Below are 23201 nucleotides of genomic sequence, written 5' to 3'. Positions count from 1 at the left end.
TTGTCCTTTTCTATACTTTGGATGGGTGTGTGAAGGAGCACAAACACACAGGTGGAGCTGCCTAATGACAGAATGTGGCTGGAGGCAAAACTGTGGGAACTCCCTCGCACTGTCCTCAGCGATTACCTCTGCATTTCCCACATACACACACACACATGCTATGGCAAAGAAACTATTGTCACTCGGACACACTAAGCACATTATCTCAGAGGATGGTCCTTCTTTTAACAGGGTGGAAAAGTGAATAATAGAGAGTGCAGGAAGGGGGAAGAGAGAAGGAAGGCACACAAAACCATGTCAGACCCCCTCAGGGCAGATTTGGCATTGTGTAATACAATCTTGTGCACCCCACCCAACCTGATCCCTTTTAAACACACTCACTCTTTCTCCCACTCACAGAAGACACTGTCTAAACCAGCATAGCAACACCATTAGTATCTCGTAACAAGGCTCAAAATACTTTATTGGCAGAATTTAGTAGGAAAGATACTTAATCTATTGTGGGCAAAATGTTGTGTGATTACACATTGTTGTTTCATGCATTGTCAAGAAGTGTTTCTTTGCATTTGAATTGCAAACCCTGACATAAGTATGACTTTTAGCCTCGTTAAATGTTTGTTTAGTTTTACAATTACAGTTTGCACACAACATAGGTGTCATTTACACTGGAGACTTCACTTTGTAAAAGCATAACTTCTTCACCAAGAAACATCAACAAACACAAAAACGAATGCTTCGCTCTCTATCGGCACCTGCAATTGAAACTGACTGAACTTAGTTCGGAGTGACATGACAAAATTTTACCCCAGGACCTGATAGAGAAGCCTATACTTAATGTTCATTGTGTAATAGGTGTGATCAGCATACTGTAAACTGTAATATTAGCATTCATAATATTGCGTAACCACACCATAATTATCTGCTCTGCCCACATCTGATCTCATTACATTGCCGACAACTATTTCTCTCTCAAATCTTCGGGATCTGTGTAAATTAAGTTTACTGAAGTTTACGCCAGGAGGAGGAGAAGTAGTGACTCTGGTAAATCAAACTGTCAGGGGATTATGTTAAGATCACCTGCATGTTTTAATAAATATATTGATATTTGATACCAGTGTATTATATTCCCAAAAGGAAGGGAGGAGTTACTGTTTCACTAGTTGACCCCAACCTGAGAAATAACCCCAGGGGGACACCAGGTGCAGCCCTTCTCCCACCTCTAATAATTTTCACACAGCCCCTTAAAGCATACCACATCGTGCTGGTGGGTTAAGCTTAATTTGTTGTTTTGTTTATTGACTCACCCACATTATCACTTCTGTCAATCTCCACATTATTTCTTTCCGATACAAACATTCCTCAAGTCATACCACAGCCTTTCTGCTGCACCTTACCATGCAAATGAATTATCAAACGCTCAGCGATTCACTGGAAGACACAACAGAGGTGCAATTACAGACTGACTCACCGTACTGCACCTGATAGGTGTGTAGAGGCAGATAAATCAGCAATAATCTTAGTAACAACATTCCCGCACAGGGTGGGAGAGGCCTACCCTCACGCACCAAGCAGGCACGCAGGGCGAGGCTGAGCCACATTCCTGTGTTGGTGCACACACATCAAAGATGCTGCTAAAGAGATGTCAAACTGATGATGTGGCCTTTATTAAGATCCAACCAAGGGCAGGAACAACACAGCAACACATACAGTACTGCAGCATGTAATACGCTGCCTCAGATGTGGTTGTGACAAAACAAGGACTGAAGTTGTTTAGCAGCAGGGTTATGCATAAACAATAGCTGAAGTCCAACAATATGACCTCTGAGATCTGTTTTGCATTTGGGCTGTGATGAAGACTGAGACTGCGTGTAAAAAATAGCAAAGTGATCCATGATCTGTACCTCATGACGACTCAGGATCAATGTGTTCAGCTGCCACAGGAGCTGTGACTGCAGATTTGTCTCCCCGTAGTGGGCAGATCAAGACTGCAGCTGCACAGGTCTACAACAAATCAGGATTCACTTTCACTTCCCTCGTTTCAGGAAGTTTCTCCAATCACAAATGCAGCAAATGTTTTGCCGTGTCAAAACGGGTATCTGACATTATATAAATATGGAAGTAAGCATTTACAATGCCTGCTCGTTTGTCAGCATATTCATTACAATGTCTATTTACATTTTGAACAAACTGACTGGAGAGTGAGTTGACCTTCACCTCAGCTTGAGATTTTTAAAGTGTACAAATTAAAGCTTTAACAGTCGCAGTCCAAAACACAGTTTAGGCATCAACATGGACACAGTGACATAAGAACATAACCCCAACGCAAATCAGATAAATATTACATCATGTAACATATTTATCATGCAGGCAGCACCGGTCACATCTGTAGCTTGTGTGTCAGTGACTCCATTGTGTTCAATTTCACTTACAGTTTTTACATTTTTAGTTTGATGAATATAAAGAACCGTCCTAAAATAACAGTTAAGCAAATATAACAATTGCCTTTTTGCAAATATATATTTATAGCGGCTGAATGTATTATGCACATATACAAATGTTGATTGCAGCCAGTGACTTTGGGTCTTCTGCTTCCACTTTCCTCACTAACTGCAAAGTCTGCTGCACCTGGCGGAGATGTCACAGGGGCCCAGGGTCACGGTCTCAGAGCTCAGTCATAAGGAGAGCTCTCAGTATCTTCTCTCTGTCCATCCTCATCTCCTCTCCACTACACACACAGAAAGACAAAACACATGTTGTATGAAGTTTAAAGGTGTAATTCTGCCAGCTTTCAGTTCATTTTTCTTTATGTAACCCCTTTGCAAGAGCGATATGGCTGAAAAAAACTCTTATTAATAATCATTGTCACAGATCGTAAATAAAGCCTTAACATCTGGATACTGCACGATACTGCACATCGTGATTGGATACAAACAAAATATGTCTTTCGAAGATTAGGCTTATCCAGTTGAAGTTATTGACTAAATATATGATTTAAACATGGCTAACCACATCAAATCACATGGATTCCAGAGGGCTGCTACTGCTACACTGCTGAGCTAGGCTAGTTAGCTCTTAGCAGTTTATCTCTTGTTACTTTTTCCCAATTATGATTACATTTAGCCACTGTCATAATTATGTGGTATTACAAATTAGTTTACTTAAATGCTGGAGCATCAAAATTGATTTGTCGGTAACAGGAAACAGGAAAACGTTGTAGGCTAGTAATGTCCAAACAATCCATTTAGAGGCAGCAGAGTGTCACTGTCCAGAGTTTATTCTGAAGATTGTACCAAAATTCAAGTTATCAGATCACTGGAGGAACGTTGAAGCAAATATAAACATGCCCTTGAGAACATGGAGAACTGAGGTGTGTTACCTGTCGTTATGGGCAGCGAGGTAAGGGACCAGGTGAGGAATGGAGCTACAGTAGTAAGAGGGGGAGAGATGGGGAGAAGGCGAAGGAGAGGGACAGCATGGACTACCCAGCTCCAGTGCTGGCATATTATCCACCTGGAATACACATGAATGTATACAGACATAGATATCCCTCTGTTTACTCACAGATAATGCTGAGAGGCTGAATTAATTGCCTTACACAAACATTCTTAATGGCTTTTAAAGTGTCTGTCTGTCCGTGTGTGTGTGTGTGTGTGTGTGTGCATTTGTGTGCGTGCGAGTGTGTGCGTTACCTGTGGGTAAATGGACGGCTGTATCTGTTTGTCCAATGAGCTGGTCGATCCTGACTTTCCTGTACTCTGGGAGGAAATGGCCGCAAGAGCTTCTGGAAGATTATCTTCATCTTCGTGGTTACTGACGAGCAATAAATTGAGAAAGGCTGAGTGACTAACACGACCTGCAGACTGCTCTGAACAAAATGTAATTTCATCTGGAGCAGAGATAGCATTGCTTTTGCTTCAAGTACTCTGTGAAGTACTTATTTCCAGAATGCAATTTCCCTCTTGTCGCACCGTCCTTCGCCAGTAATCAAAGGTGATGTGTACTCACAAGCTGAACTGTCTGACCAGTCGTTTTCTGCGGGTGGTGCTTGTGCTGGCACTAGACTGCGGCCTCTCCGGCGTCAGGCTGCGGTCTTGCCGATGTGGCGTCTTGTCTGCTGTGAGACTTGATGCAGCCGAGTCTTGGGATGAGCTCTGATACCTGAAGACCAGAGTCATCACATGAAGAGTTAGTGATGAGTACACATGTGTAGAAAGATGTGCAGATAGGATGAGGGCACTGGCCTGTCATTGAGGGTCTCATTTGAGTTCTTCACTCTAGGTATTGTTGAAGTTTCCTTCTACAGCATGAAGGAGAGGAGGACACTGCTGTTAGTGACACTGTACAGCACACAAGGCTTACAGTATGTGTAAGTGAACTGTGGTACTCACCCTGAAAGCCGCCTCCATCTGGGCCTTGAGGATGTTACACTTGAGATGGTCAGGGAGCATCACCGGAGAGGCAGGGGGGTGCAGAGACTTCTCAGACAGCTGCTTCTCCTCTCCCTGTCAAAGAAGCAGGTGGGAAAGTTACTTTGGAAAAGATCTCACTGTGAGCAGAATTGGACGACAGCATGCAGGGAGTGGGTCTGACCTTGTCCATGTTGACGTGCAGCGAGGGCCACGGCGGAGAATCGCTTTCCGACTCCAGAGCCTTGAGCAGGGACTGAGAGATGTCCAGCTCATCGGCAGGGCAGTGAGGAGCTCTCCGTTCTAATACACATAAAGTTCAATGAGAAAATACACTGTAGGCTGCATTTGTTTTTGTAGAAACATGCTATTTTATGGACACCTTAGTGGGAACAGACTCATTGGGGAATAGCTTATGACCATCCATCCATTTATCCAAGTGACTCTATTATTAAAAAGAGTGACCGTGCACTGTTAGACTTGTGTCTCTTACAGGCAATCAATTACAATTGATGTGTTTGTATAATATAATATAATAATATCTGGGGGAGCTTCATAGAGGTTTTGAAACAAAATGCCGGTAATGATCAACAAAGCCTGAAACTGGGGTGAACTGGACTAAGATTATAAAGTGTAGTAGCCCAAAAGTTCTGTACATTGTAATATCCATACATTCACATCTGCTTTAAGTACTATGTTTTCATTGCTTGCCTATTCATTTGATGGTACACTGTAATTTCTGCCAAGGTTGACTAGTTTAACATATAATATTTGCTATAATTGCAGCTATAATAAATTCCTCTGCAGCAGTCCTGAGAAACACAAATACTGACTTTACTTATCTAATTCACATGACTGAAGCCTCATATTTGTTTTGAATAAACACTGGAATACATTTTCAAACACATTCCCTGTGGTGAATCTGTCCTTTCAGTGGTAAAGTATGTTTTGTGTGTGTGATTTGGATGAGCTGATCAACATGCAGCGACGAACATGAAAAGAGCATCAGTGTGGAGTCTAGACGTGTCACAGATTTGCAGACAGACACTGTTTGGACAGCTCTTCCTCGGGCTGAGAGTACTCACTGTTCTTGGTGTGCGTGTGGCAGAGCGTGTCCTGGCTGTGCGTGTGGCGACGGTGATGGTGGTGAATCTTGCCGGAGTAGGAAGTCTCATTCTCCTCGATGCTGAACTGATGGTCTGAGGCGGGACCACTGAGAGGGAAGCTGAAGACGACAGGTGTAATCAAAACAAATTCACCCATTTAAACGCCACTTATCATCATTGTTAACTTCGGATCATTCCAGCTTCAAGCATATTCATCACAAAACCCTTCAATCTATGGAGAAAAAGACAGTTTATGACGATAACAGGAACGCTTAGTTACCCAGTTATGAACGACAGACTTTTGCAATTATGAACATTTTGTTTATTTGAAAAGGAAATGGCATCGTCCCTACAGGCATCATGTGATTCAAGTAAGTTTTACAGAGTAAAAGGCGACATACTATGGCAGACAAACAATGGGCACATTTTCTGTAAACAGCTGGTTGATTTAGCAAATCCATAACCCGCTATAACAAAGTAAAGCTTATTCAAAAATCTCTCTTTGAAAGCACAACACCACACAAGCAGGATTCTAGTTCATGCTCCTATTTCACACTGAAAATCTACAAAATATACATTTTAAAGCAGCTTAATCCCTAAACCAGCATTAAACACGTGCTTAAATCAACCCCTTCCACCTCATTTAGCACTCATCATCACTTAATTGCACTCAAATTAAAGTGTTTTGGATAAATTAGCTGTCGCAAGACTTCTAAGGCACAAAGATACATGTAGATGAGATGACTGAGGGGTTAAAACAACCATGATTACATAAAAAATGTCCACAAGAAAAACAAGGCACAAAGATATTAAACCCGTCCCTATGTTTATTGTTTTGCAATCTAGTGTTATCTTTTAGTCCATATCAGTCTGACACGGTATATCTGGATGTGAAGGGACAGAGGACAGCGTCAGTGTAATAAGAACAAAGTTGATGGTACATTCTGAGTTCACATTCACTAATGCAAAAATATATATACTGGAAAAAAGCTAATTCTAATGTATTTTGTTGCTCCTATTGTTAACATTTATATTAATTTGACTTGGAAGATAATCCAGAATAATCATACTCTGACTACACTTCCATTAATTTGGTCTGAAAACAGGAAGTATAATGTCATCGTAGAGTCAGTGAGTTAGCTGATGGCGACAACATGAGCATTAAAGACTAAATTTGTTTACATTTGGGCAAATTAAAAACCATTAAAAGTTTGCCGAATTAACAATTAGCAGTTCTTGTTTGCAAAGTACCCACTGATGTACAAACAAGTATCACTGGATTAGTTTGATACTCAAGAAAACTTAAAAATGTGATGATTCTTAGGGAAGTTCTGCAGATGTAAGGAGCATCTATCTTCTGCAATTTCTACGCAGATTCATTTTGGTTAACAAGCGATGGACAATGCACACAATGATATCCCTGGAAAGCATAGCGCTCACTGAATCTAAAGATATCCGTATCATGTCTGTGTTGATGTGATTTCTTGGCTGTTTTAAAGTAACTGATCTACGCCTGTCAGCTGGGTGTTGACCACGTTGATAGGCGGGCCAAAACAACCAGGCCAAACCACAATAATTAATATCCTCTAACACCAATAAGCACCTGTCCCTTTCACCTAACACTATTTTAGTTCTTCTACGTCTTCCACTCTCCTGAGCCCCCCTGGGTAGGCGTTCAAACAATCAGTTTGAAAACGTCTGACCTAAATGATAAAGGCTATATTTGTTTACATTAAGGCAAATTAGAACCATTAAAAGTTTATGGATTAGTTTGATACTCAAGAAAACTTAAAAAAGTGATGATTCTTGCAGTTATAAAGTCATAAAGAGCGTCTTTCTTCTGCAAATTCTAAGCGGATTTATAGAGGTTTACAAGCAATCGACAAAACACATATTGATATCCTCTGAACATGTGAGGCACACCACAACTACAGATATATGCATCCCATCTGTGTATTCAGATTTGACTGAGTTATGATCCAGATAAGGAGTGTGATTTTTGACACAAATTGCAGCAATTAGGGGTTCAAAAGAAGCTCGACTGCCTCTGTTGGCAGGGTGTTGACCACGTTGATCGCCGAACCACAATATCTAACTTATTGTTAGTGTTTGTATAAAACCAGTATGCACCTGTCCGTTTAACCTCACGCAGTATCTTTGCCTCATGCCTTGAAGCCCTTGAACTTCCCCAAGCCCCCCTCGAAGAGGCGATGACAGTCAGTTTGAAAACCTCTTTCTGATTATGTCCTTTGTCCTTTTTTTGGGATTTTTCATGAAGGTGCACACTGAAACACATGAAGGGATGCGACAAACAGATGATGACGGCGGGGGTGAGGATGAATCCATCAACAGAAATTCTCTTTGGGACACCAGTCAATGTAAGTCTTAATGTTTAGAGTCTGGGTTTGAAACAGATTCCCAGGGTCAAACAGAGGTCAAAGTGCAGTCATGACCTTGTCCCTGTAAACCACACTGATGGATCCTGGGAAGGTGCCGCTGGTTCGCTCCGGGGCGGGGGGTTGGCTGGACGTGGGACTCGCAGCCTCGACAGACGGCCTGAACATGAGGGTGGAGATGAAGGGTCACACACACATACACACACACACACACACACACACACACACACACACACAGACACACACACGAGCATGGAGGTAGACAAGACACATATGAGGTTTATGAGTGACGTGATGTGTGATGAGAAAGAGACAACGTGGCGTACCGAACAGAGAGCGTCACGAGTGACTTTGTCTAAAAATAGAAACTCAAGGACCCGCTAAGACTGCATCATAACGTCCTTGAGCATCTCTGCCTCCTGTGTCCTCCCCGTCGTCTTACCTGTGTGATGGTGTGTGTCCGGAGGGCTGCAGGTAGACCGGGGGCGTGAGAGCCGGGTGAGGCGGGTGCCACGGCTCGTGACCAATAGGAATATTGTGCTGGTACTGGAGGGAAGGAGAGGGATTGAAGAGACGCTGAAATTAAATGTTGTCACTAGAGCGAAGCCAGATCAGTGGCTGCTGCATATGTGTGCGTGCACGAAAGTGGGTTATCTGAGGTCACTCACTGGATGTAGGCTGGGATCAGGGCTGGCTCGAGAGCTGGAAAAGAATGACAATAATCACTGATAGAAGATTATAAAAAAAAAAAGAAAACATCTTTTGAAGAAGGAAAAACAACAAACAACAACAACAAATTGACGACTATTTAGCTTTTACAAAAGGCTATTTTAGTTCAGATTATCCAGGCCATTATGTGGATTAAGGTCGAGTTTAGAGGATAATGAAAGAGCATAATAAACAGAAAGTCCTCACAAGTGCGGTAATTTGAATGTGAACGTGTGTGTATATTTGTGTGTGTTTTACCTGATATGTTGCGGCTTGGCGGGAGAAATGGCAGCTGACAGAGTGAGACATGATGTCAGTTAGAGCAGAAAATAGGACAGTTTGTCATCTTATCTGTTTCTCAGTCTCTGCATACATGTTATTACTCTGAGATCCCACCAACACTTCAATCCTCATTCGTTTTTCTATCGCAGGGCTGAATGACAAAACATCCAGTAAATAAAAGGTGCGTGGACGTCAGTACTGACAGCCTTGAAATAAAATCAGTCTGCCCTTGATGATTCATGCATAATAGATTACGGAGAGATAGCGGCTTGTGTGCAGAGGGTATACGGAGGAGTAAAGAGGACTGCATGTGCTTTTGACAAAGGTGACACTTAAGGGTAATAAGCCGTCTTAAGAAATCTGGAGCACTTGCTTGAAAAAGAACCTCAGCTCTTTTACAGGTTTTTTTTTAACTTGTTGAGTTTCTGTTTCATTCAATACGTCAAACACTTTGCTACTGCTGGCAATTTTACAACTTTTCTGTTGAAAAATAACACATTCAATAGTGATTCTGAAAAACAGACTCTCTGCGACCTTCATGTTAATGAGTGCAGGCCAGTAACAGATTCAATAGGAGCTGTTAGTCATCAAGGTTTGTACTGTATGTGCTGATAAGTCTCACCTTTGCCCAGTGACTGTGTGCGGGAGGGGTATCTCTTGCTCGGCCTACGCTCGAATGTGCTTGCTCTCCTCAGTCTGCCTCCATGGGTGGCCTGATACTCAGTCTTACCACTGCGACGTAGAACACACAGAAGAGGGAAAACAGTATTATATCGTTTAAAAAGCTTTTTTTTTTTTATTCATTCCTGGCAGGGTCCCCTCACCTTCTTCAATATCAAATTAAGGAATTTTAAATGAGTTTCCAGGCCCAATTCCTTACAATTCAAGGATTCAACACGGCATAGTTTGAGACAGGAATCAAGGTAAATTACAGTAACACCAGTCCTTGGCTGATCACTTCCACATCTTTTGGGACTGTGCTGCAATTTGGCCTTATTGGCTGGGAGCAGTAGCAGTGATACAATGAATATTTGGCTCAGAGATCAATCACGACTTCAGTTCAATATATTTAGGTAAGATTCCAACCAAACTCAGCCGACGTGAGAAACACCTTCTTCAAATACTGCTCGCGGCCAGTAAAAAAGCCATTACCAGGAAATGGATGATTAAAGAACTGCCAACAAGATCAGAGTGGATAGGGATAGTAAATGAGATTTGTGGCATGGAAAGGTCGACTTTCTCCCTGAAACGTTTTATGGATACATTTACCTATTATTGGATGAAATAGTTGCTATACCTTAATACAGCAGGGAACGAACAAAAACTTTGTTTTGTGTGATCTTGGATTCTGTACATACATCTATATTTATTTAGTTATTTTTATGTACAGGGCTCACTGATTCGTTCATTTATATCATCTTTGCTGAACATGTGCTCTAATTGGTAGATATAAAATAAAATCCCGGATCTGTCCCTTTATCTGGATCCACATCAAAAGTGCATGGGGTCTACTCTGGACTGAGACCCATCCTCCATCCAAGTTTCATGGAAATCTCTTCAGTGGTTTTTGTGTAATCCTACTAACAAACCGACAAACGGACACGGGCAAAAACATAACCTCCTTGGCAGATATAAATATCAAAAGGATTTAAATCTATATTACTTGAAATTTCACACTTGTTTATATACTCTTTCTAAAATATTTAAAGCATACTCCTCTGGTGAAATTAAAACTGGCTGGCAACACAAGGTTCAAAATCAGTGACATTTGTGTGTTAATTGTACTGGATTAAATTTACTTCCACCACTTGTAACTTGAGTTTTCAATACACAGACACCGAAGTAAAACACACTTCAGCTGCTCCAACAAATGACAGGAAGTGCCCTTCAAGTGTGAGAACTGGCTCTGACCATCTCTGATTATCACAGTGAGGAGAAAACAAACAATATAAAGGGGATGTGTCAGTCACCATAGGAACAGATCCATGTAACCATAGACACACTGTAACCATAGATACAAAGCCTCTGTTTAATGTGACACACTATATTCCCCATATGCTGCATCATTCTGTCAGTGCTACAGTTCACAGGTGAGCCCGTCTCTGTGCTCTACCTGAATCTGAAGCGGGACCCGAGTCGTGTGAAGTCGCTCTGGCTGGCCTTGCCCGTGGTTGGTTGACGTAGCCGGAAGAAGGAGTGGCTCTCCACGGCACACTTCCACAGGTGTTTGCAGCTCTTGGAGCTGGCCAGCTGGAACACAAACGTGTGCTCCTGCTCCCGGCCCTGGAAACAATCAAACACTGTTAGCACACACCCTGTGTGTCTGACTGTGTGTGCATGTGCTTGTTTGCATGCAGGGAAACGAACCTGATCATCGTCCTCCACCACGACCAGCGTGAGTCGACTCTTTTTGAAGTCCAGCCGAGTGATTTTGGGCCTGAATAACACACCGAGCACACAAACCAACTAGTGTTATTTTGGTCAGAACAACATCAATATACATTGATCAACTTAAATACAGTAGACCTTTTTTTTTTATTCAAGGGAAATTCAGATACTGTGCCGATATATTTACATGTTTTGGTGTGTAAATGATTCAGATTCCCCAAATGTTTTGAATCAGTCCAGTAGATCTCCTCAGCTGATAGTCACCACATGTCTGCAACACCTGCAATGTAATCCTTTGGGGCAGACTTCTCCTTGAACAAATCTTCCCCTTAAATAAAAAGGTCTATCTCCGTAGGAATTGCTTCTGTAATGTTGTCAGACTCTTAGAGTCACAACTTCAGCCTGTCAGTGGCAAAAACAAGCACTTTTAATGGACGTTACTTTGACAGTCGGGAGTTGCCCCAAAGGATTACACTGAAGCTATTGCAGCTGTGTTGTGGCTGCCAGCTGAGGAGATCAACTGGACCGATTCCAACACTTTTGGTGAATATGAATCATTTACACAGTGAAACATGTAAATATGGGACCAGGCTTAAAAATACAGGAATTCACCTTTGATGATTAAAATGTTTACTGCTTCAAGTTAGGAGCCAGAAAGCATGTCGCTATGCTATGTTACTATGACTACTGAGCATATTTTCAAACGGTTTAATTAGAGAAAAACTTGTCTTATAAATAATTCGACTTTTAAGATTTGTCTAAAGGTGCAATACGTAAGAATTTTTTCAGGCCCGGTGCTTAGCATGCTAACTTCAGCAAACATCTCTTCAACACAGTACATAGACGTCTTTGACGTCTTTGATGTCTGTTTATTCACACTCTGCTAATAATTTTAGTAACATATGAATGTTTTAAACAAAAATTATTACGTATTGCATCTTTAACTATCCCTTTATATAATTATACCATTTTGTTGAATAATCCTGGTTGTATAAGACAAAAAAACCTTAAAATTTCTATTAAAATGTGATGAGTTTGAAGCCTAACATCAAAATGCTTTAATGTGGTGAAAAGATACAAAAATGTACAAAATAAAATGAAATAGACGATTCATGGCACCCCTAGGCACGTCCTCAAGTCTCCTCAGGGTGCCACAGCACCCACTGTGCTGAACCACTGGACTAGCGATATGTTCAATGTCCTCACCAAAAGAAGAGGCCAATTTTGTTGGAGCCTTCAAACACTAAGATGCCAGTAGGAGTGAGACCGAGTGCATATTCTCCTCCATCTCTGCCCTGAAGACACAACACACACACGGTTAGTTCCCGGACTCACCTGTGACATAGTGACTTTTATGATAATCAAACACACTCACACACCTTGACAAAGTGCATATCTACTCCGTAAAGTTCCAGCCACTTGCATTTGTTGAGAAAAGAAATCTCGGCTTGAGACGGACTCTTTCCCCTGAGAATTATAAAGAAGACACCATGGTGAGTTTTCACAACAAAAACATCACTCCCTCCGTCACCTCAGAAATCGGTAATGACACTTTACGACCTCAACTGGTAATTGGTGTTAGCTCTCAGGGAGATATTCTGTGAGTAACCTTCTTGTTGCGTCCCTGACTCAGTCTTGGTGTGTTTGAGTGGCAGTGAACTCGGAGTGGGTTCGTCCTTGTGTGGCTCAGGCGGCTCGGTGAGGCGCAGCATATGTGTGTGTAATCTAATCCGAGATGGGAGCAATCAGACCGCGGCTGGGTTAAACACTGCTCGGAATCAATCAAGACCCTCCAGGGATTAATCTCTTAATCCTCAATACAGGCCAGTGAGAGCGAGGCCAAGGCAGAGGAGGAGGAGAGAAAAGAGGGAGTGTGAAATGTAGACGCCCTGGTCACTGGAAACGCTGGCGCTGAAAGGCAGCAGCAGGATGACTTCCTTCCCTGCTCGGTGCTCTGCTTTTCTTGCCCCAGTTGTTTCACAACAATGAGGATATAAATGTGCTCAGGTCAAATCACCGGCCACAGGACGCCTCACAATAAGGTGAGTATTGTGGCAACTAGTGCACAGTGTTTGAAAAAGTCCCATTTTCTTTGACTTCATGGTGAACTTTACACTCACCTGAGCTCCAACCACCTGCCGAAGATGTCTGCCTCCATGGCCTCGCTCTGTTTGGGACTGAAACGAAACTCAGACACCAGCTCAGGAGAGTGCTCCAGGGGATCGCAGTCTCCCAGTTCACCTGGATGTGATGAGAAATGTGGAAACACAGATGTAGGAGAGCAGCAGACGGAGAAGCCAAAAGTCTACAAGATGTGCTGTGTATCAGCAGCCAAGGTCTTTATGGTGAAACAAACCAAAATGTCTCTTTGCAACACACTCTGTGGTTTTGCTGCTTATGGTGGCTAATGATAGCAAACAATAGATATATAATTGCTGTGCAACTTGACAGTATCTTCCCTTCTTGCACTGCAGTTACACCATGATATACCAATTATCATCATCCCATAATTGTAACTTATGGCTGTTCAGCAAAGGTCACATAGTCGCTCTTTAAAGCTTCAAATCCCTGCATGTTCACACTGCACTACAGAATGTGACTTAACATCTAATTACAGACAGAAAACTGCAGGGAACCGCCACATTCAACAACCATCTGAGCTTGTGGCTTGTCCTCTAAGTTTGATTTTCGGATGACACAGATCATAAGTTACTACCAGCTTATAAGGTGCAGACTGAGTAAATAATACTCAGGATCATTAACGAGCCAATCTGAAACTGATATGAATGCTAATAAGCAACTAGTTATGGTTAATATGTGTACTTGACTTGCGACTTGTTTCAGTTTTAAAATCTGCAAGTGTATTTTCATTAAACAGTATATGGCACTGATACTGTATATTTGTATTAATACTGTATGTCTGTACTGATTCTGTATATTTACATATTGTACATTGCCCATCTTCAGTATACATTACAATTTTTAGCACAACCTGTGATGGAATGAACTCAAGTGCAGTTTTTAGGTACTTTAGGTATTTATTTGATAAATTGAGTTACTAGTTACTGCAGTGTTTATAGGCTATTAATTGTGACATGTTACCGATCAGATATATTGTTGTGGGCGGGACATTGAGTGAAACCACAGAGTGGTGACTACAGACTTAGAGAGGATGCTGCATCAGAGCCAAAGCAGCACATTTTTAAATTAGTTTATTTTATCATAAACAGAAACAACAGATACTGATAATGCTGAATATCAACCCCGATAATGAATCAGGCCAATAATCGGTCTACCCCTACATTGTACAACAGCATTCAGGAGAAAGGCAAACTTGTTTTTTTCTGGTTTTCTAGTTTTTCCAAAAATCTTTCTTAAAGGTTAAACTGGAAAACACTAGACGTAAAGTGAATGAGACATAATTTGCAGCTACAGCTAAAACATGCTGAACTCTGGTCCGTTAGGAGTGAAGTGAAAACTCTTTAACTTAACTCAACATGTAACAGGATATAAGTGAGTATGAGAGGTTTACTTACTTTGTAAACAATATGCCGCCAGCTCTACTGAGACATCATACGGACATTTCAATCTGAGAAGAAAGAAAAACACGCAGCTGTTTGTAGTGAGAGTGCATTCACACACACTTATAAGACCATCACATGGTGTGATGTGTGTGTGTTATCATGTGTTGGAAGGACATAAAAGTGTTTGAGTGCCCTACAGTGTGTGTGTGTGTGTGTGTGTGTGTGTGTGTGTGTGTGTGTGTGTGTGCATGTCAAGGAGGAGAGGAGCAACCCTTTTCCTAAAATAAGCAGCCCTCTGCTGTTCCTGATCTTGAGCTTTATAATAGAGCTGTACTCTGGGGATCCGTGGCCCAGATAGAGGCAGGAGGAGGGAGAGGGGCAACACGCCCTCAGAGTGTGTGTGTTTGTGCACGCAGGTTTGTGTTTGTGTGTAAGAAACAGGCGCCGCTGCTCAGAAGTCCCCGAAACTCTGGTGTAGGTCACCTGTATGTACGCTCCAACAGGTGTGTGTGTGTGTGTGTGTGTGTTTGTAGGTTTAATGCTACAACTGAGATCCAGACGTCTGCACTGTAAAGGGAAATCACCTGAATATGATTCATGTTTTGGACTTTGGTGACGAGAGGAATGTATTTTAAGATGAATGTTTTCTTCTGTTCCAGTTAAGATGAGGTCAGATTGGGGATGCAGATTCAAGGACATTGTCTTTAAATAAACCCTTTTACTGTCTTTAACACGAACGAACCACAGAGTTTATGTACATTTATTTGCAAAACTCTATTTGAGTACTGACTTTTACAAGACTTCTCAGAAATTGTTTTAACAAATGAAGTCCTTTAAATTTTACTTAATGAGGTCAAAATATCTTAAAAGACACAGAGGGGCTTTTATTGTGGAATTTAAAGTTGAGAGTTGTTCACCATCAAAGCCAAAACTCCTGCATCTTGTGCATCTTTTTCGAGTTTTCGGTAAAACTTTATCATAACCATCATTAATACATGGTACATTTTTTGTGAATAAAACTTTAGTTAATAGTTATTTCACTGTTAACAAACAATGAAATGCTTTATAAAGCATTTATTAAGCAATTTTAAAGGTCTATAAACATCCAAATAATGTTTATGCAGTAACTAGCCTGTATTTATTAAACATTTAGAAAGTGTTATAAACATCAGTTGCAACTTTACAATAAACAATTGCTTGTACTTCATGTTTATGTGTTTTAATCGTCACGTCTAACCTCACATGTATCCCCCAAAAACATCTAACAGTAGATTATCTCTGCAAAACATTTGAATTATAAACTGCATATATGTAGGATATAAAATGACGGTTTGTTTAAACGTGTATCTGTGTCTCTATACTGTAATGTTTAGGTCACATTTGCAGAAGAGGAACTTACTTGCCAGACAGAATATCCTGTCGAAGCTGCAGCACAAACAGATACCTGTCAGGGTGAAAAAACAGACGCCAGAGTGAGAGGCTCGAGCTGAACAAGAACATAAATCAATTGATGTATCGCAGACTTTGCCTCATCTCTGACACATAATTTGTTCTAACAAGTCTCTGTCCGTTTGGCCTTGATTTGAATCTGCCCACAGCAGCAAAGTAATTAGCCCCACATCCCCTTTGGACCTCCGCACCGGGCTCCTGAGAGAACTGTGTGTGCTAATGTGTGTGTGTTCGTGAGTGTGTGTGTGTGTGATTTGCGTGCGAGAGTTTTACCTTGTAAATTCCTCGCGCAGGTTATTTGGCTCTGAAGAGTAAAATTTCACTCTGAAGAAGAGTCTGTACGGAGACCCGTCTAGAGGAAACAAAGAAGACAGGAAGAGGTGGAGCAGGATGAAGTCGTACTTTACTGAAAATGTATTCAATCAAATCAAATCAAAAAGAATAATTGATTTAAACCACTTTATGTTAATCCATCACTGTCAGCCTGGCCCTTGTTTTAGGCTCCTGCACTACAACTCAAAGGACAACATCAGCCTCTCCTCCCTCCTCTTATACCATTCATCCCCCGTTACAAGCTGGAGAGCAAACAAGGGTACGGCTCCTAATGCACACGCTAATCAGCATGTCAACATTGGATAATGGCCACCTGCTCCCCACTCACCTGCCTCCACATGCGCATACTGCACATTTTCCTACACACTGCACAGGCCTAATTAGAAAACAGGTGAACTTACCTCTGATCTGTTTCTTGATAAACTTCGACATATCCAGCCAGTGCTACAAGAGATCAAAAGAATCAGGAGGTGAGTTACCTCAGTGTGCGGCCCACGGCGAAAATAAGTAAGAGCTTGTTACTCACTGAGACTTGTTCTGTGTCCATGAACTGAAGTCCAAAGTAGTCCGTCTCAACCAGATCTATGTGATACATGATCTGGTCGAAAAGGTCCTGGCCTCTGGATTTACTCTGCAAAAGAAGAGCAAGAAGTGTTTTCAGCTCAGCCTCATGTGTGTTTATTTGTTTTCTCTTCAGGCTGAGAGACCCGATTGTCTCATTAGAGCTGCAACGATCAGCTGATTAATTAATTAGTCAAACAATTATATAAATATTTTGATAATCCATTGATCGTTTCTGCCATTCCTCAAGCAAAAACGTCAAACTTTTGCTTGTTCCAGTTCCTTAAATGTAAAGTTTTGCTGCTTTTCTTTGTCATTTATGATTAAATCAAGATTCTTTGGTTTCTGGACTGTCGACTGGACTTTGGGGTCATTTTTCACAACGTTTTGATATTTTATGGACTAAACGATTAATCAGTTAATCATGAAACTAATTGTTAGTTGCAGCCCTGGTTCTCATTAGAGATTACGCTTTTAAACTGATGGGTTTTCAAGGTATTTAGGCATGAGTGTCCATAAAAAGCAAAATTACTTTATTAGCGTATATGGTTGTTTCTGTGTGTGTGTGATTGAATCTGACTCAAATTGAGGAGGACAAGTCCCTGAGAAACATATTTTATTATATCTTTAATGATATGAGACTACACTGTATATGGTCTTACATTGTTATATCGTGATAAGTGCTGTCTCTTCGTGGTTTTAAAGGCTGCATATCAGTAGAGTGATGTCATTTTCTGAACTTAGCAGACTGTTCTAATGTTTGTTTTTACCCAATTAGTCATGACATCCACATTACTGATGATTAATTATCAGACATGCGACTCAAGCAAGTCCAAAGTCATTTTTTCTTGGGCAAGTCAAGTCAAGTCCAAGCTCATCCTCAGTTAAAGGTGCATTATGTAGTTTTGGAGAAGAAGCTTAAACTCAGAATTCTAATATTTACAATATTAATGCTTTATAAAAGCTTATTTATTTCTTGATTTCTTCTCATTCAAAAAATATTCTTTCCCCACTGCTTTTAGACTGTGAAATACTGACAACCAGACTGAAAACACAGTTTCACAAGTCATCATGTCTCAAGTCAAGTCTCGAGTCTGTGACTTCCAAGTTCAGGTCGAGTCCTAAGTCATTTACTTTCGGTCAAGTCAGCCTGCTAGTCATCAAAACAGGGACTCAACTCACAATGAGTCCAAGTCACGATGACTTGAGTCCACATTTCTGCTACTTGATAAGAATCAATGCTTTGTGGAAGAATCAACAGGTGTTTGGTCCCAAATACTGTATTATTGGCTTTTGTTGTCCTGTCATAACATTTATGAAGTGCTATAGAGGAGATTTCAAAATATGGACTAATGCACCTTGTATCCCAATGACTGAATCATCAATTTTGGGCGAACTTATCCTTTAAGGCCATATCACCCAGACACAGGTTTATTTGTCATCTCGTCTGTCTCATCTCCCGGTGATAAATTCACTTTTAAACTGAGTTTCACTGCTCAGGGTGGTGCCAGACTTCCGCGAAATTTAGTCATGAGTGTGTATTACAAGAGCAAAATGACTAATAAGGCATGTGAAAGTGTTTGCGTGTGTGTGTGTGTGTGTGCGTGCGCATCTGGGTCAAAATGAGAAGCCCCTGAGGGAAAGGCCCTTATTCAGACTCTTGTCAACAACACACACAACCAAGAGCGCACACACTTAAGCACAACCGCTGTAGTGCCAGTTTGTCCCCTCTAAAGCGTTTTACGAGCCTCATCATCGCCCCGTACGATGACCTCCCTCCTGTCTGACCCACATAACACACAGTGGGTGTGTGCAGAGATGACAGCCTTGTACTTTGGATCCTGATAACCAGTCTAAACTTCCTGGTGAGTGTATGAATGTGTGAGGAAATCAGTGGTATTAAGGGATTGGGGACAGGCGCAGGAAAAAAAAAAAAAATCACCAGAACGCCTCTTGCTCATTCTGCAGCATGTTTAGAGAGGCTGATTGAAATCATGGCCTCTGTCACATGGGAACACATGCAGAGGCAACAATCGCACACCACACTGGAGTGAATATTTCACCGTTTCTGCTCTACCTTGTGTTTTGTCTTCAACTGACACCCTAATAAACGAGTTTCACCGTACCTGGCGTGTACAAACTTGTCCCAGCACACCTGTGACTCAGCCTCCAGCTTGACAAGCCCTGTGACGTTTTATTGTTGGAGCTGTAACACCTCAGAAGAAGCTGTTTCTTTGTGATATTGCTGTAATCTCCCTGCAGGACAAGAAAAACACTCTCTCTACCCTCGTAACCCACTGTACACCGGCCGAGCATTAAGGAGGTGACGCATGCACGCAACAGCTTCGGTGACACACGCAACCTTCAGAATGAAAACATCTTACAAGAAGCCACTTACGCACGAATGCCCACGCTCTCGCTCATCATCCCACCTACCCCTCATACACTGCTAGCACTCGTCTGTGACATAGAGTCCCCAGAGTGGTAAATCAGATCAGGGAGTCAGGGAATAGAGGAGGACGAAGAGAAGAAGAAGAAGAACAGAAGAAGTGAAGGATGTGAAGACGATGAGCGATGGAGCAGGCCACAGAGGGAGTGTAAGAGGAAGATTAGGAGGGGAGGGAGTCAGAGGTTAGAGAGGAGATTGCTTGAGAAAGATCAGATACAGGCAAATAGACCAATGGAGCGAGGGAGAGGAAGAGGAGGAGGAGAAAGTGAGGAAGAGGCTGTAAAAGAGCAAACAGGAGGGGGCAGCTTCAGGTCTGTCTTCGTTAGATATTCCCGCAGTCAGAATAGGGAAGTAATGTGATGAATTGGCTGATCATAACACCATCTGGAGCTCTCACTGAACAGAAAGACACGCTCACACACTCACACACACTCATACTATATAGGCCACTATGATACTACAAGCAGGGGAACTTCAGTCAACGGGAACTTATCTGTGTCGAACTTCAACTGGACACATCTTGCTGTCTATTTTAACTCGAGATGCAACTAGAGCGGCGCGATTAATCCATTAGCTGATTGAAAGACAATTAATCAGCAACTATTTGGATAGGTTTTAGTCATTTTTAGATCAAAATTGTCGGTTTCAGCTTCTTAAATGTAAGAATTTGCTGCTTTTCTTTGTCATTTATGACAGTAAATAAAGAGTTTGGGGGTTTTGGTCTGTTGGTTGGACAAAAATAGCCAATTTGAAGACGTCACTTTGGGCTCAGGGAACATTTTGGAGGGGGGGACCCTTTTTAGACTAAACACTTAAAGGATTAAGCCTGAAACTGATCAGCAGATTGATTGATAATTAAAATAATCTAGACTCATTAAATGGCAAAGACATTGTAAAGAAATGCCAAAAATGATGTCTCAGATCCCAAGGGGAGGTCTTCAAGCTGCTCATTTTGTTGGGAACCAGTCCAAAACTCAAAAGTGTTTCATTCAAAGTGAGATTAAAGAAGAGAGAGAAGTGGCAAATCCTCACATCTGAGAGGCAGGACAAGATATTCAGAGGAGTAAAGAAACCAGAAAATGTTCACATTTAAGAAGCTGGAGAAAACGACTCGAACCAGTTATTGGATCATCAGAATAGTTGGCGATTAATTGAATCGTTGATAAGTTATCATCGATCAATGGCTGCAGCTCTCCTGTTGATCATTTTTTCCACAAGATAAAAACACTCACTTTTACATCTCCTCTAACCAGGACTGTGTTCAGAGCAGATTCAGAGATCCCTCTTACATTTCTAATCTTAAAAGTTGAAACTAAACTGACTACAGGCTGAACTGGATGAATTAGATTTAAACCCTGTCTCTCATTTTTGCAGGGGGCCACCAGGGACCCCTACGTTGTCCCTGCGGGGTCCCCGGGCCGCACTTTGGCATACATTGACCTGGGCTACACCTCGTCCAGCGCCATGCACTCTGTTTACACACACTGTTTACACACAGAGCCGCTGTGTGCACTCACAGGCAGATCCACAGTGACATCCGAGCCGTCCAGCAGCAGGACGCGGCAGGTGATGGTGGTCTTCGCCGCCCCTGCCGCCGGGATGTGGACCGACGCTCCCCCGGTGACCACGGCGGGCGCATGTACGACCTGCTGCTGATGGGCCAGGAGCAGGGGGTTCCCGCTCACCCCTCCTGCTCCTCCTCCCCCTCCCTCTCCTCCCCCTTTCCCGTCCCGTTCGTCCCTCTCTCTCGTCTGGAAGCGGCTCCGGGAGCGGCGGCTGAACGTCCGGCGCAGAAAGCCCATCATCTTCCCGATCCACGAGGCGAGGAGGTCCGTGCTGCGTCCGTGAAAACTGCTCCACACAACAGCCGGTGCAGCCGGGGTCCTGCTTCTGCTGCCGCCGCCTCCTCCCCGGGGCGAGGAGTCACTTAGCAGGCACGGAGGAGACTTCAGGGCTGCCGATCAGTCCTCAGGCTGGATGTCGGCAGCAGCGGAGGGACTCCAGCCGCATACTAATGAAACTGACACGGATCGACCAACCAGTTGACCACCGATCATTCAGCCCGGTGTGGACGACAGGACTCTCTCACGGAAACACGCACAGCCCTCCTCCTCCTCCTGTCCTGTCCTCTCCCGTGCACCTGCCTCCTGCTCTGCTTGGCTCGCTGTTGCGCACCGACTCTGAAATCCCGGAGAAATCCCGTCCGACGCTCCGCAGTGGGAGCCCCTGAGTCACACGGGGCCGGGGGGCGGGGAGGAGGGAAGTGTGGTCACCTCTGGACCGGTACCGGACCCCCGCTGCTTGTTGCCGCTTATTCCCACCGGGCGAACCGAAAGTAGTCTACCTCACAGGTAAAAGTCAACCAGCGAAACTGGACAAACAGAGTGATCTGCGCCTGCGTAAAAGCACAGCGCAGAACAAACTTCTGTTCCTCCCGACTGGCCGACCCGTCAGTGTCGGTGAACCAGCGCCACCTGTCTGTCACGAGCCCGCCAGGAGAGGGAGTGGATCATAGTAGATTAATAGTGGTTCCCAAGGTGGGGTCCGAGGTGCCACAAGGGTCGTTAAAGGGTTTCCAGGAGGTCCTCAGCAGTAGAGTGATCATTTATGTGACAGGGCCGTACCCAGGACTTAGGACACACTGAGATCTGAGAAGGAGCCGCCCTCAAAACACCCCATGACACACTTTTAAAATGATCATAAATATATTTTTAGTCATCAATTCAATCTCATTTTCTGTATAAACAATCACCACAAAGGCCGAAATGAACAAAAAACTAAATCATGCCCCTTCCGGTTTCCCTCATGAGACTTTATTTTGGGAAAACTTTGTATGGCAGTGAACGGAGAGAGACAAATTATCTTTTGATCCCGTTTGAGTTGTGCCATGAACCACACATGGTGTTTGTCAATTCAAAAGATAATTTCTCAACTTGAGAAAGTCGCAGTTTGTCATAAAACTAATGAACTATAAGACTGTGAAAATACGTGAGTATTAAGACTACACAGAGTAGCGTTAGTGACGTCGCCACCAAAACCCGTAACTGAAACCATTTTCTTAAAGGGCAATTCCACCAATTTTCCATGTTAACAGGTCTTGAGGAGTAATACTACACATGTGAAAAAAGTAACATAAAGCCTTTTGTGGCTCCAGAAGAAGCTGTATGTAATCTGATACCATGATGTCACTCAGTAGCTAAATTGCATTGTGGGTAATGGAGGCCAGGTTTTGTTAAGAGGAAGAATGAAATAAAAAGGCAGTATCTGGTTTTTCTGTATTGATTTTGATCATTTTGTTTTAAAACTGTCCATAATGACTCAAACAATGTTGAAGGACAGCAGTGAAGAGCAGCGGACTGCTTTTCGAAAACCTGGTGCCTGCATTACCCACAATGCATCTTAGCCACTGAGTGACATCACTGGAGGCAATTTATCAGATTACATGCAGCTTCCTCTGGAGCCACAAAAGGCTTTATACTTCTTTGTTCACGTAGGCAGTAGCACACGCCAAAACCTGTAAACACATTTTAATGTGTATAATTGGTGGAGATACCCTTTAACTCTCTGAGAAAATCTTTCTGCCCAATCATTATTGCTGT

General features: G+C 42.6%; 1 protein-coding gene across 2 annotated transcripts; it reads right to left on the bottom strand.

Moving 5' to 3' along the window:
* Positions 1 to 1645: 1645 nt before the first annotated feature.
* epb41l4b (erythrocyte membrane protein band 4.1 like 4B) lies at positions 1646 to 22030 on the bottom strand. Of its 2 annotated transcripts, XM_084357751.1 has the most exons (23): positions 21120 to 22030; positions 17119 to 17223; positions 16994 to 17036; positions 16533 to 16611; positions 16210 to 16254; positions 14823 to 14875; positions 13407 to 13527; positions 12666 to 12753; positions 12493 to 12581; positions 11266 to 11335; positions 11012 to 11181; positions 9521 to 9630; positions 8875 to 8908; positions 8577 to 8610; positions 8351 to 8454; positions 5492 to 5631; positions 4591 to 4709; positions 4389 to 4502; positions 4242 to 4297; positions 4006 to 4158; positions 3690 to 3810; positions 3377 to 3510; positions 1646 to 2725 (listed from the first exon to the last, which is right to left on the bottom strand). In XM_084357751.1, exons 1-23 carry the CDS (start codon positions 21405 to 21407, stop codon positions 2662 to 2664), a joined length of 2334 nt encoding a protein of 777 aa, XP_084213877.1. In that variant the 5' UTR covers positions 21408 to 22030; the 3' UTR covers positions 1646 to 2661. The 2 variants fall into 2 exon arrangements, with proteins under 2 accessions (XP_084213877.1, XP_084213876.1); XM_084357750.1 differs by having other exon boundaries at positions 11012 to 11335.
* Positions 22031 to 23201: the final 1171 nt, after the last annotated feature.

This window comes from Pagrus pagrus (genome assembly GCF_965226575.1).
Source record: "Pagrus pagrus genome assembly, chromosome: 7".
NCBI classification, from domain to species: domain Eukaryota; kingdom Metazoa; phylum Chordata; class Actinopteri; order Spariformes; family Sparidae; genus Pagrus; species Pagrus pagrus.
The sequence above is the reverse complement of the archived record's forward strand: the minus strand, read 5'-3'. Positions and strand labels throughout refer to the sequence as shown.

What these genes read in the sequence shown, in the direction of transcription:
- epb41l4b (XM_084357750.1), bottom strand. Translation starts at nt 21,407, where the DNA reads ATGATGGGCTTTCTGCGCCGGACGTTCAGCCGCCGCTCCCGGAGCCGC. An exon ending in GGGTCCCGCTTCAGATTCAG is followed by an intron (nt 9,631 to 11,011) that starts GTAGAGCACAGA and finishes TCTACGTCGCAG; the next exon opens with TGGTAAGACTGAGTATCAGG. An exon ending in GCCAAGCCGCAACATATCAG is followed by an intron (nt 8,611 to 8,874) that starts GTAAAACACACA and finishes ATTCTTTTCCAG; the next exon opens with CTCTCGAGCCAGCCCTGATC.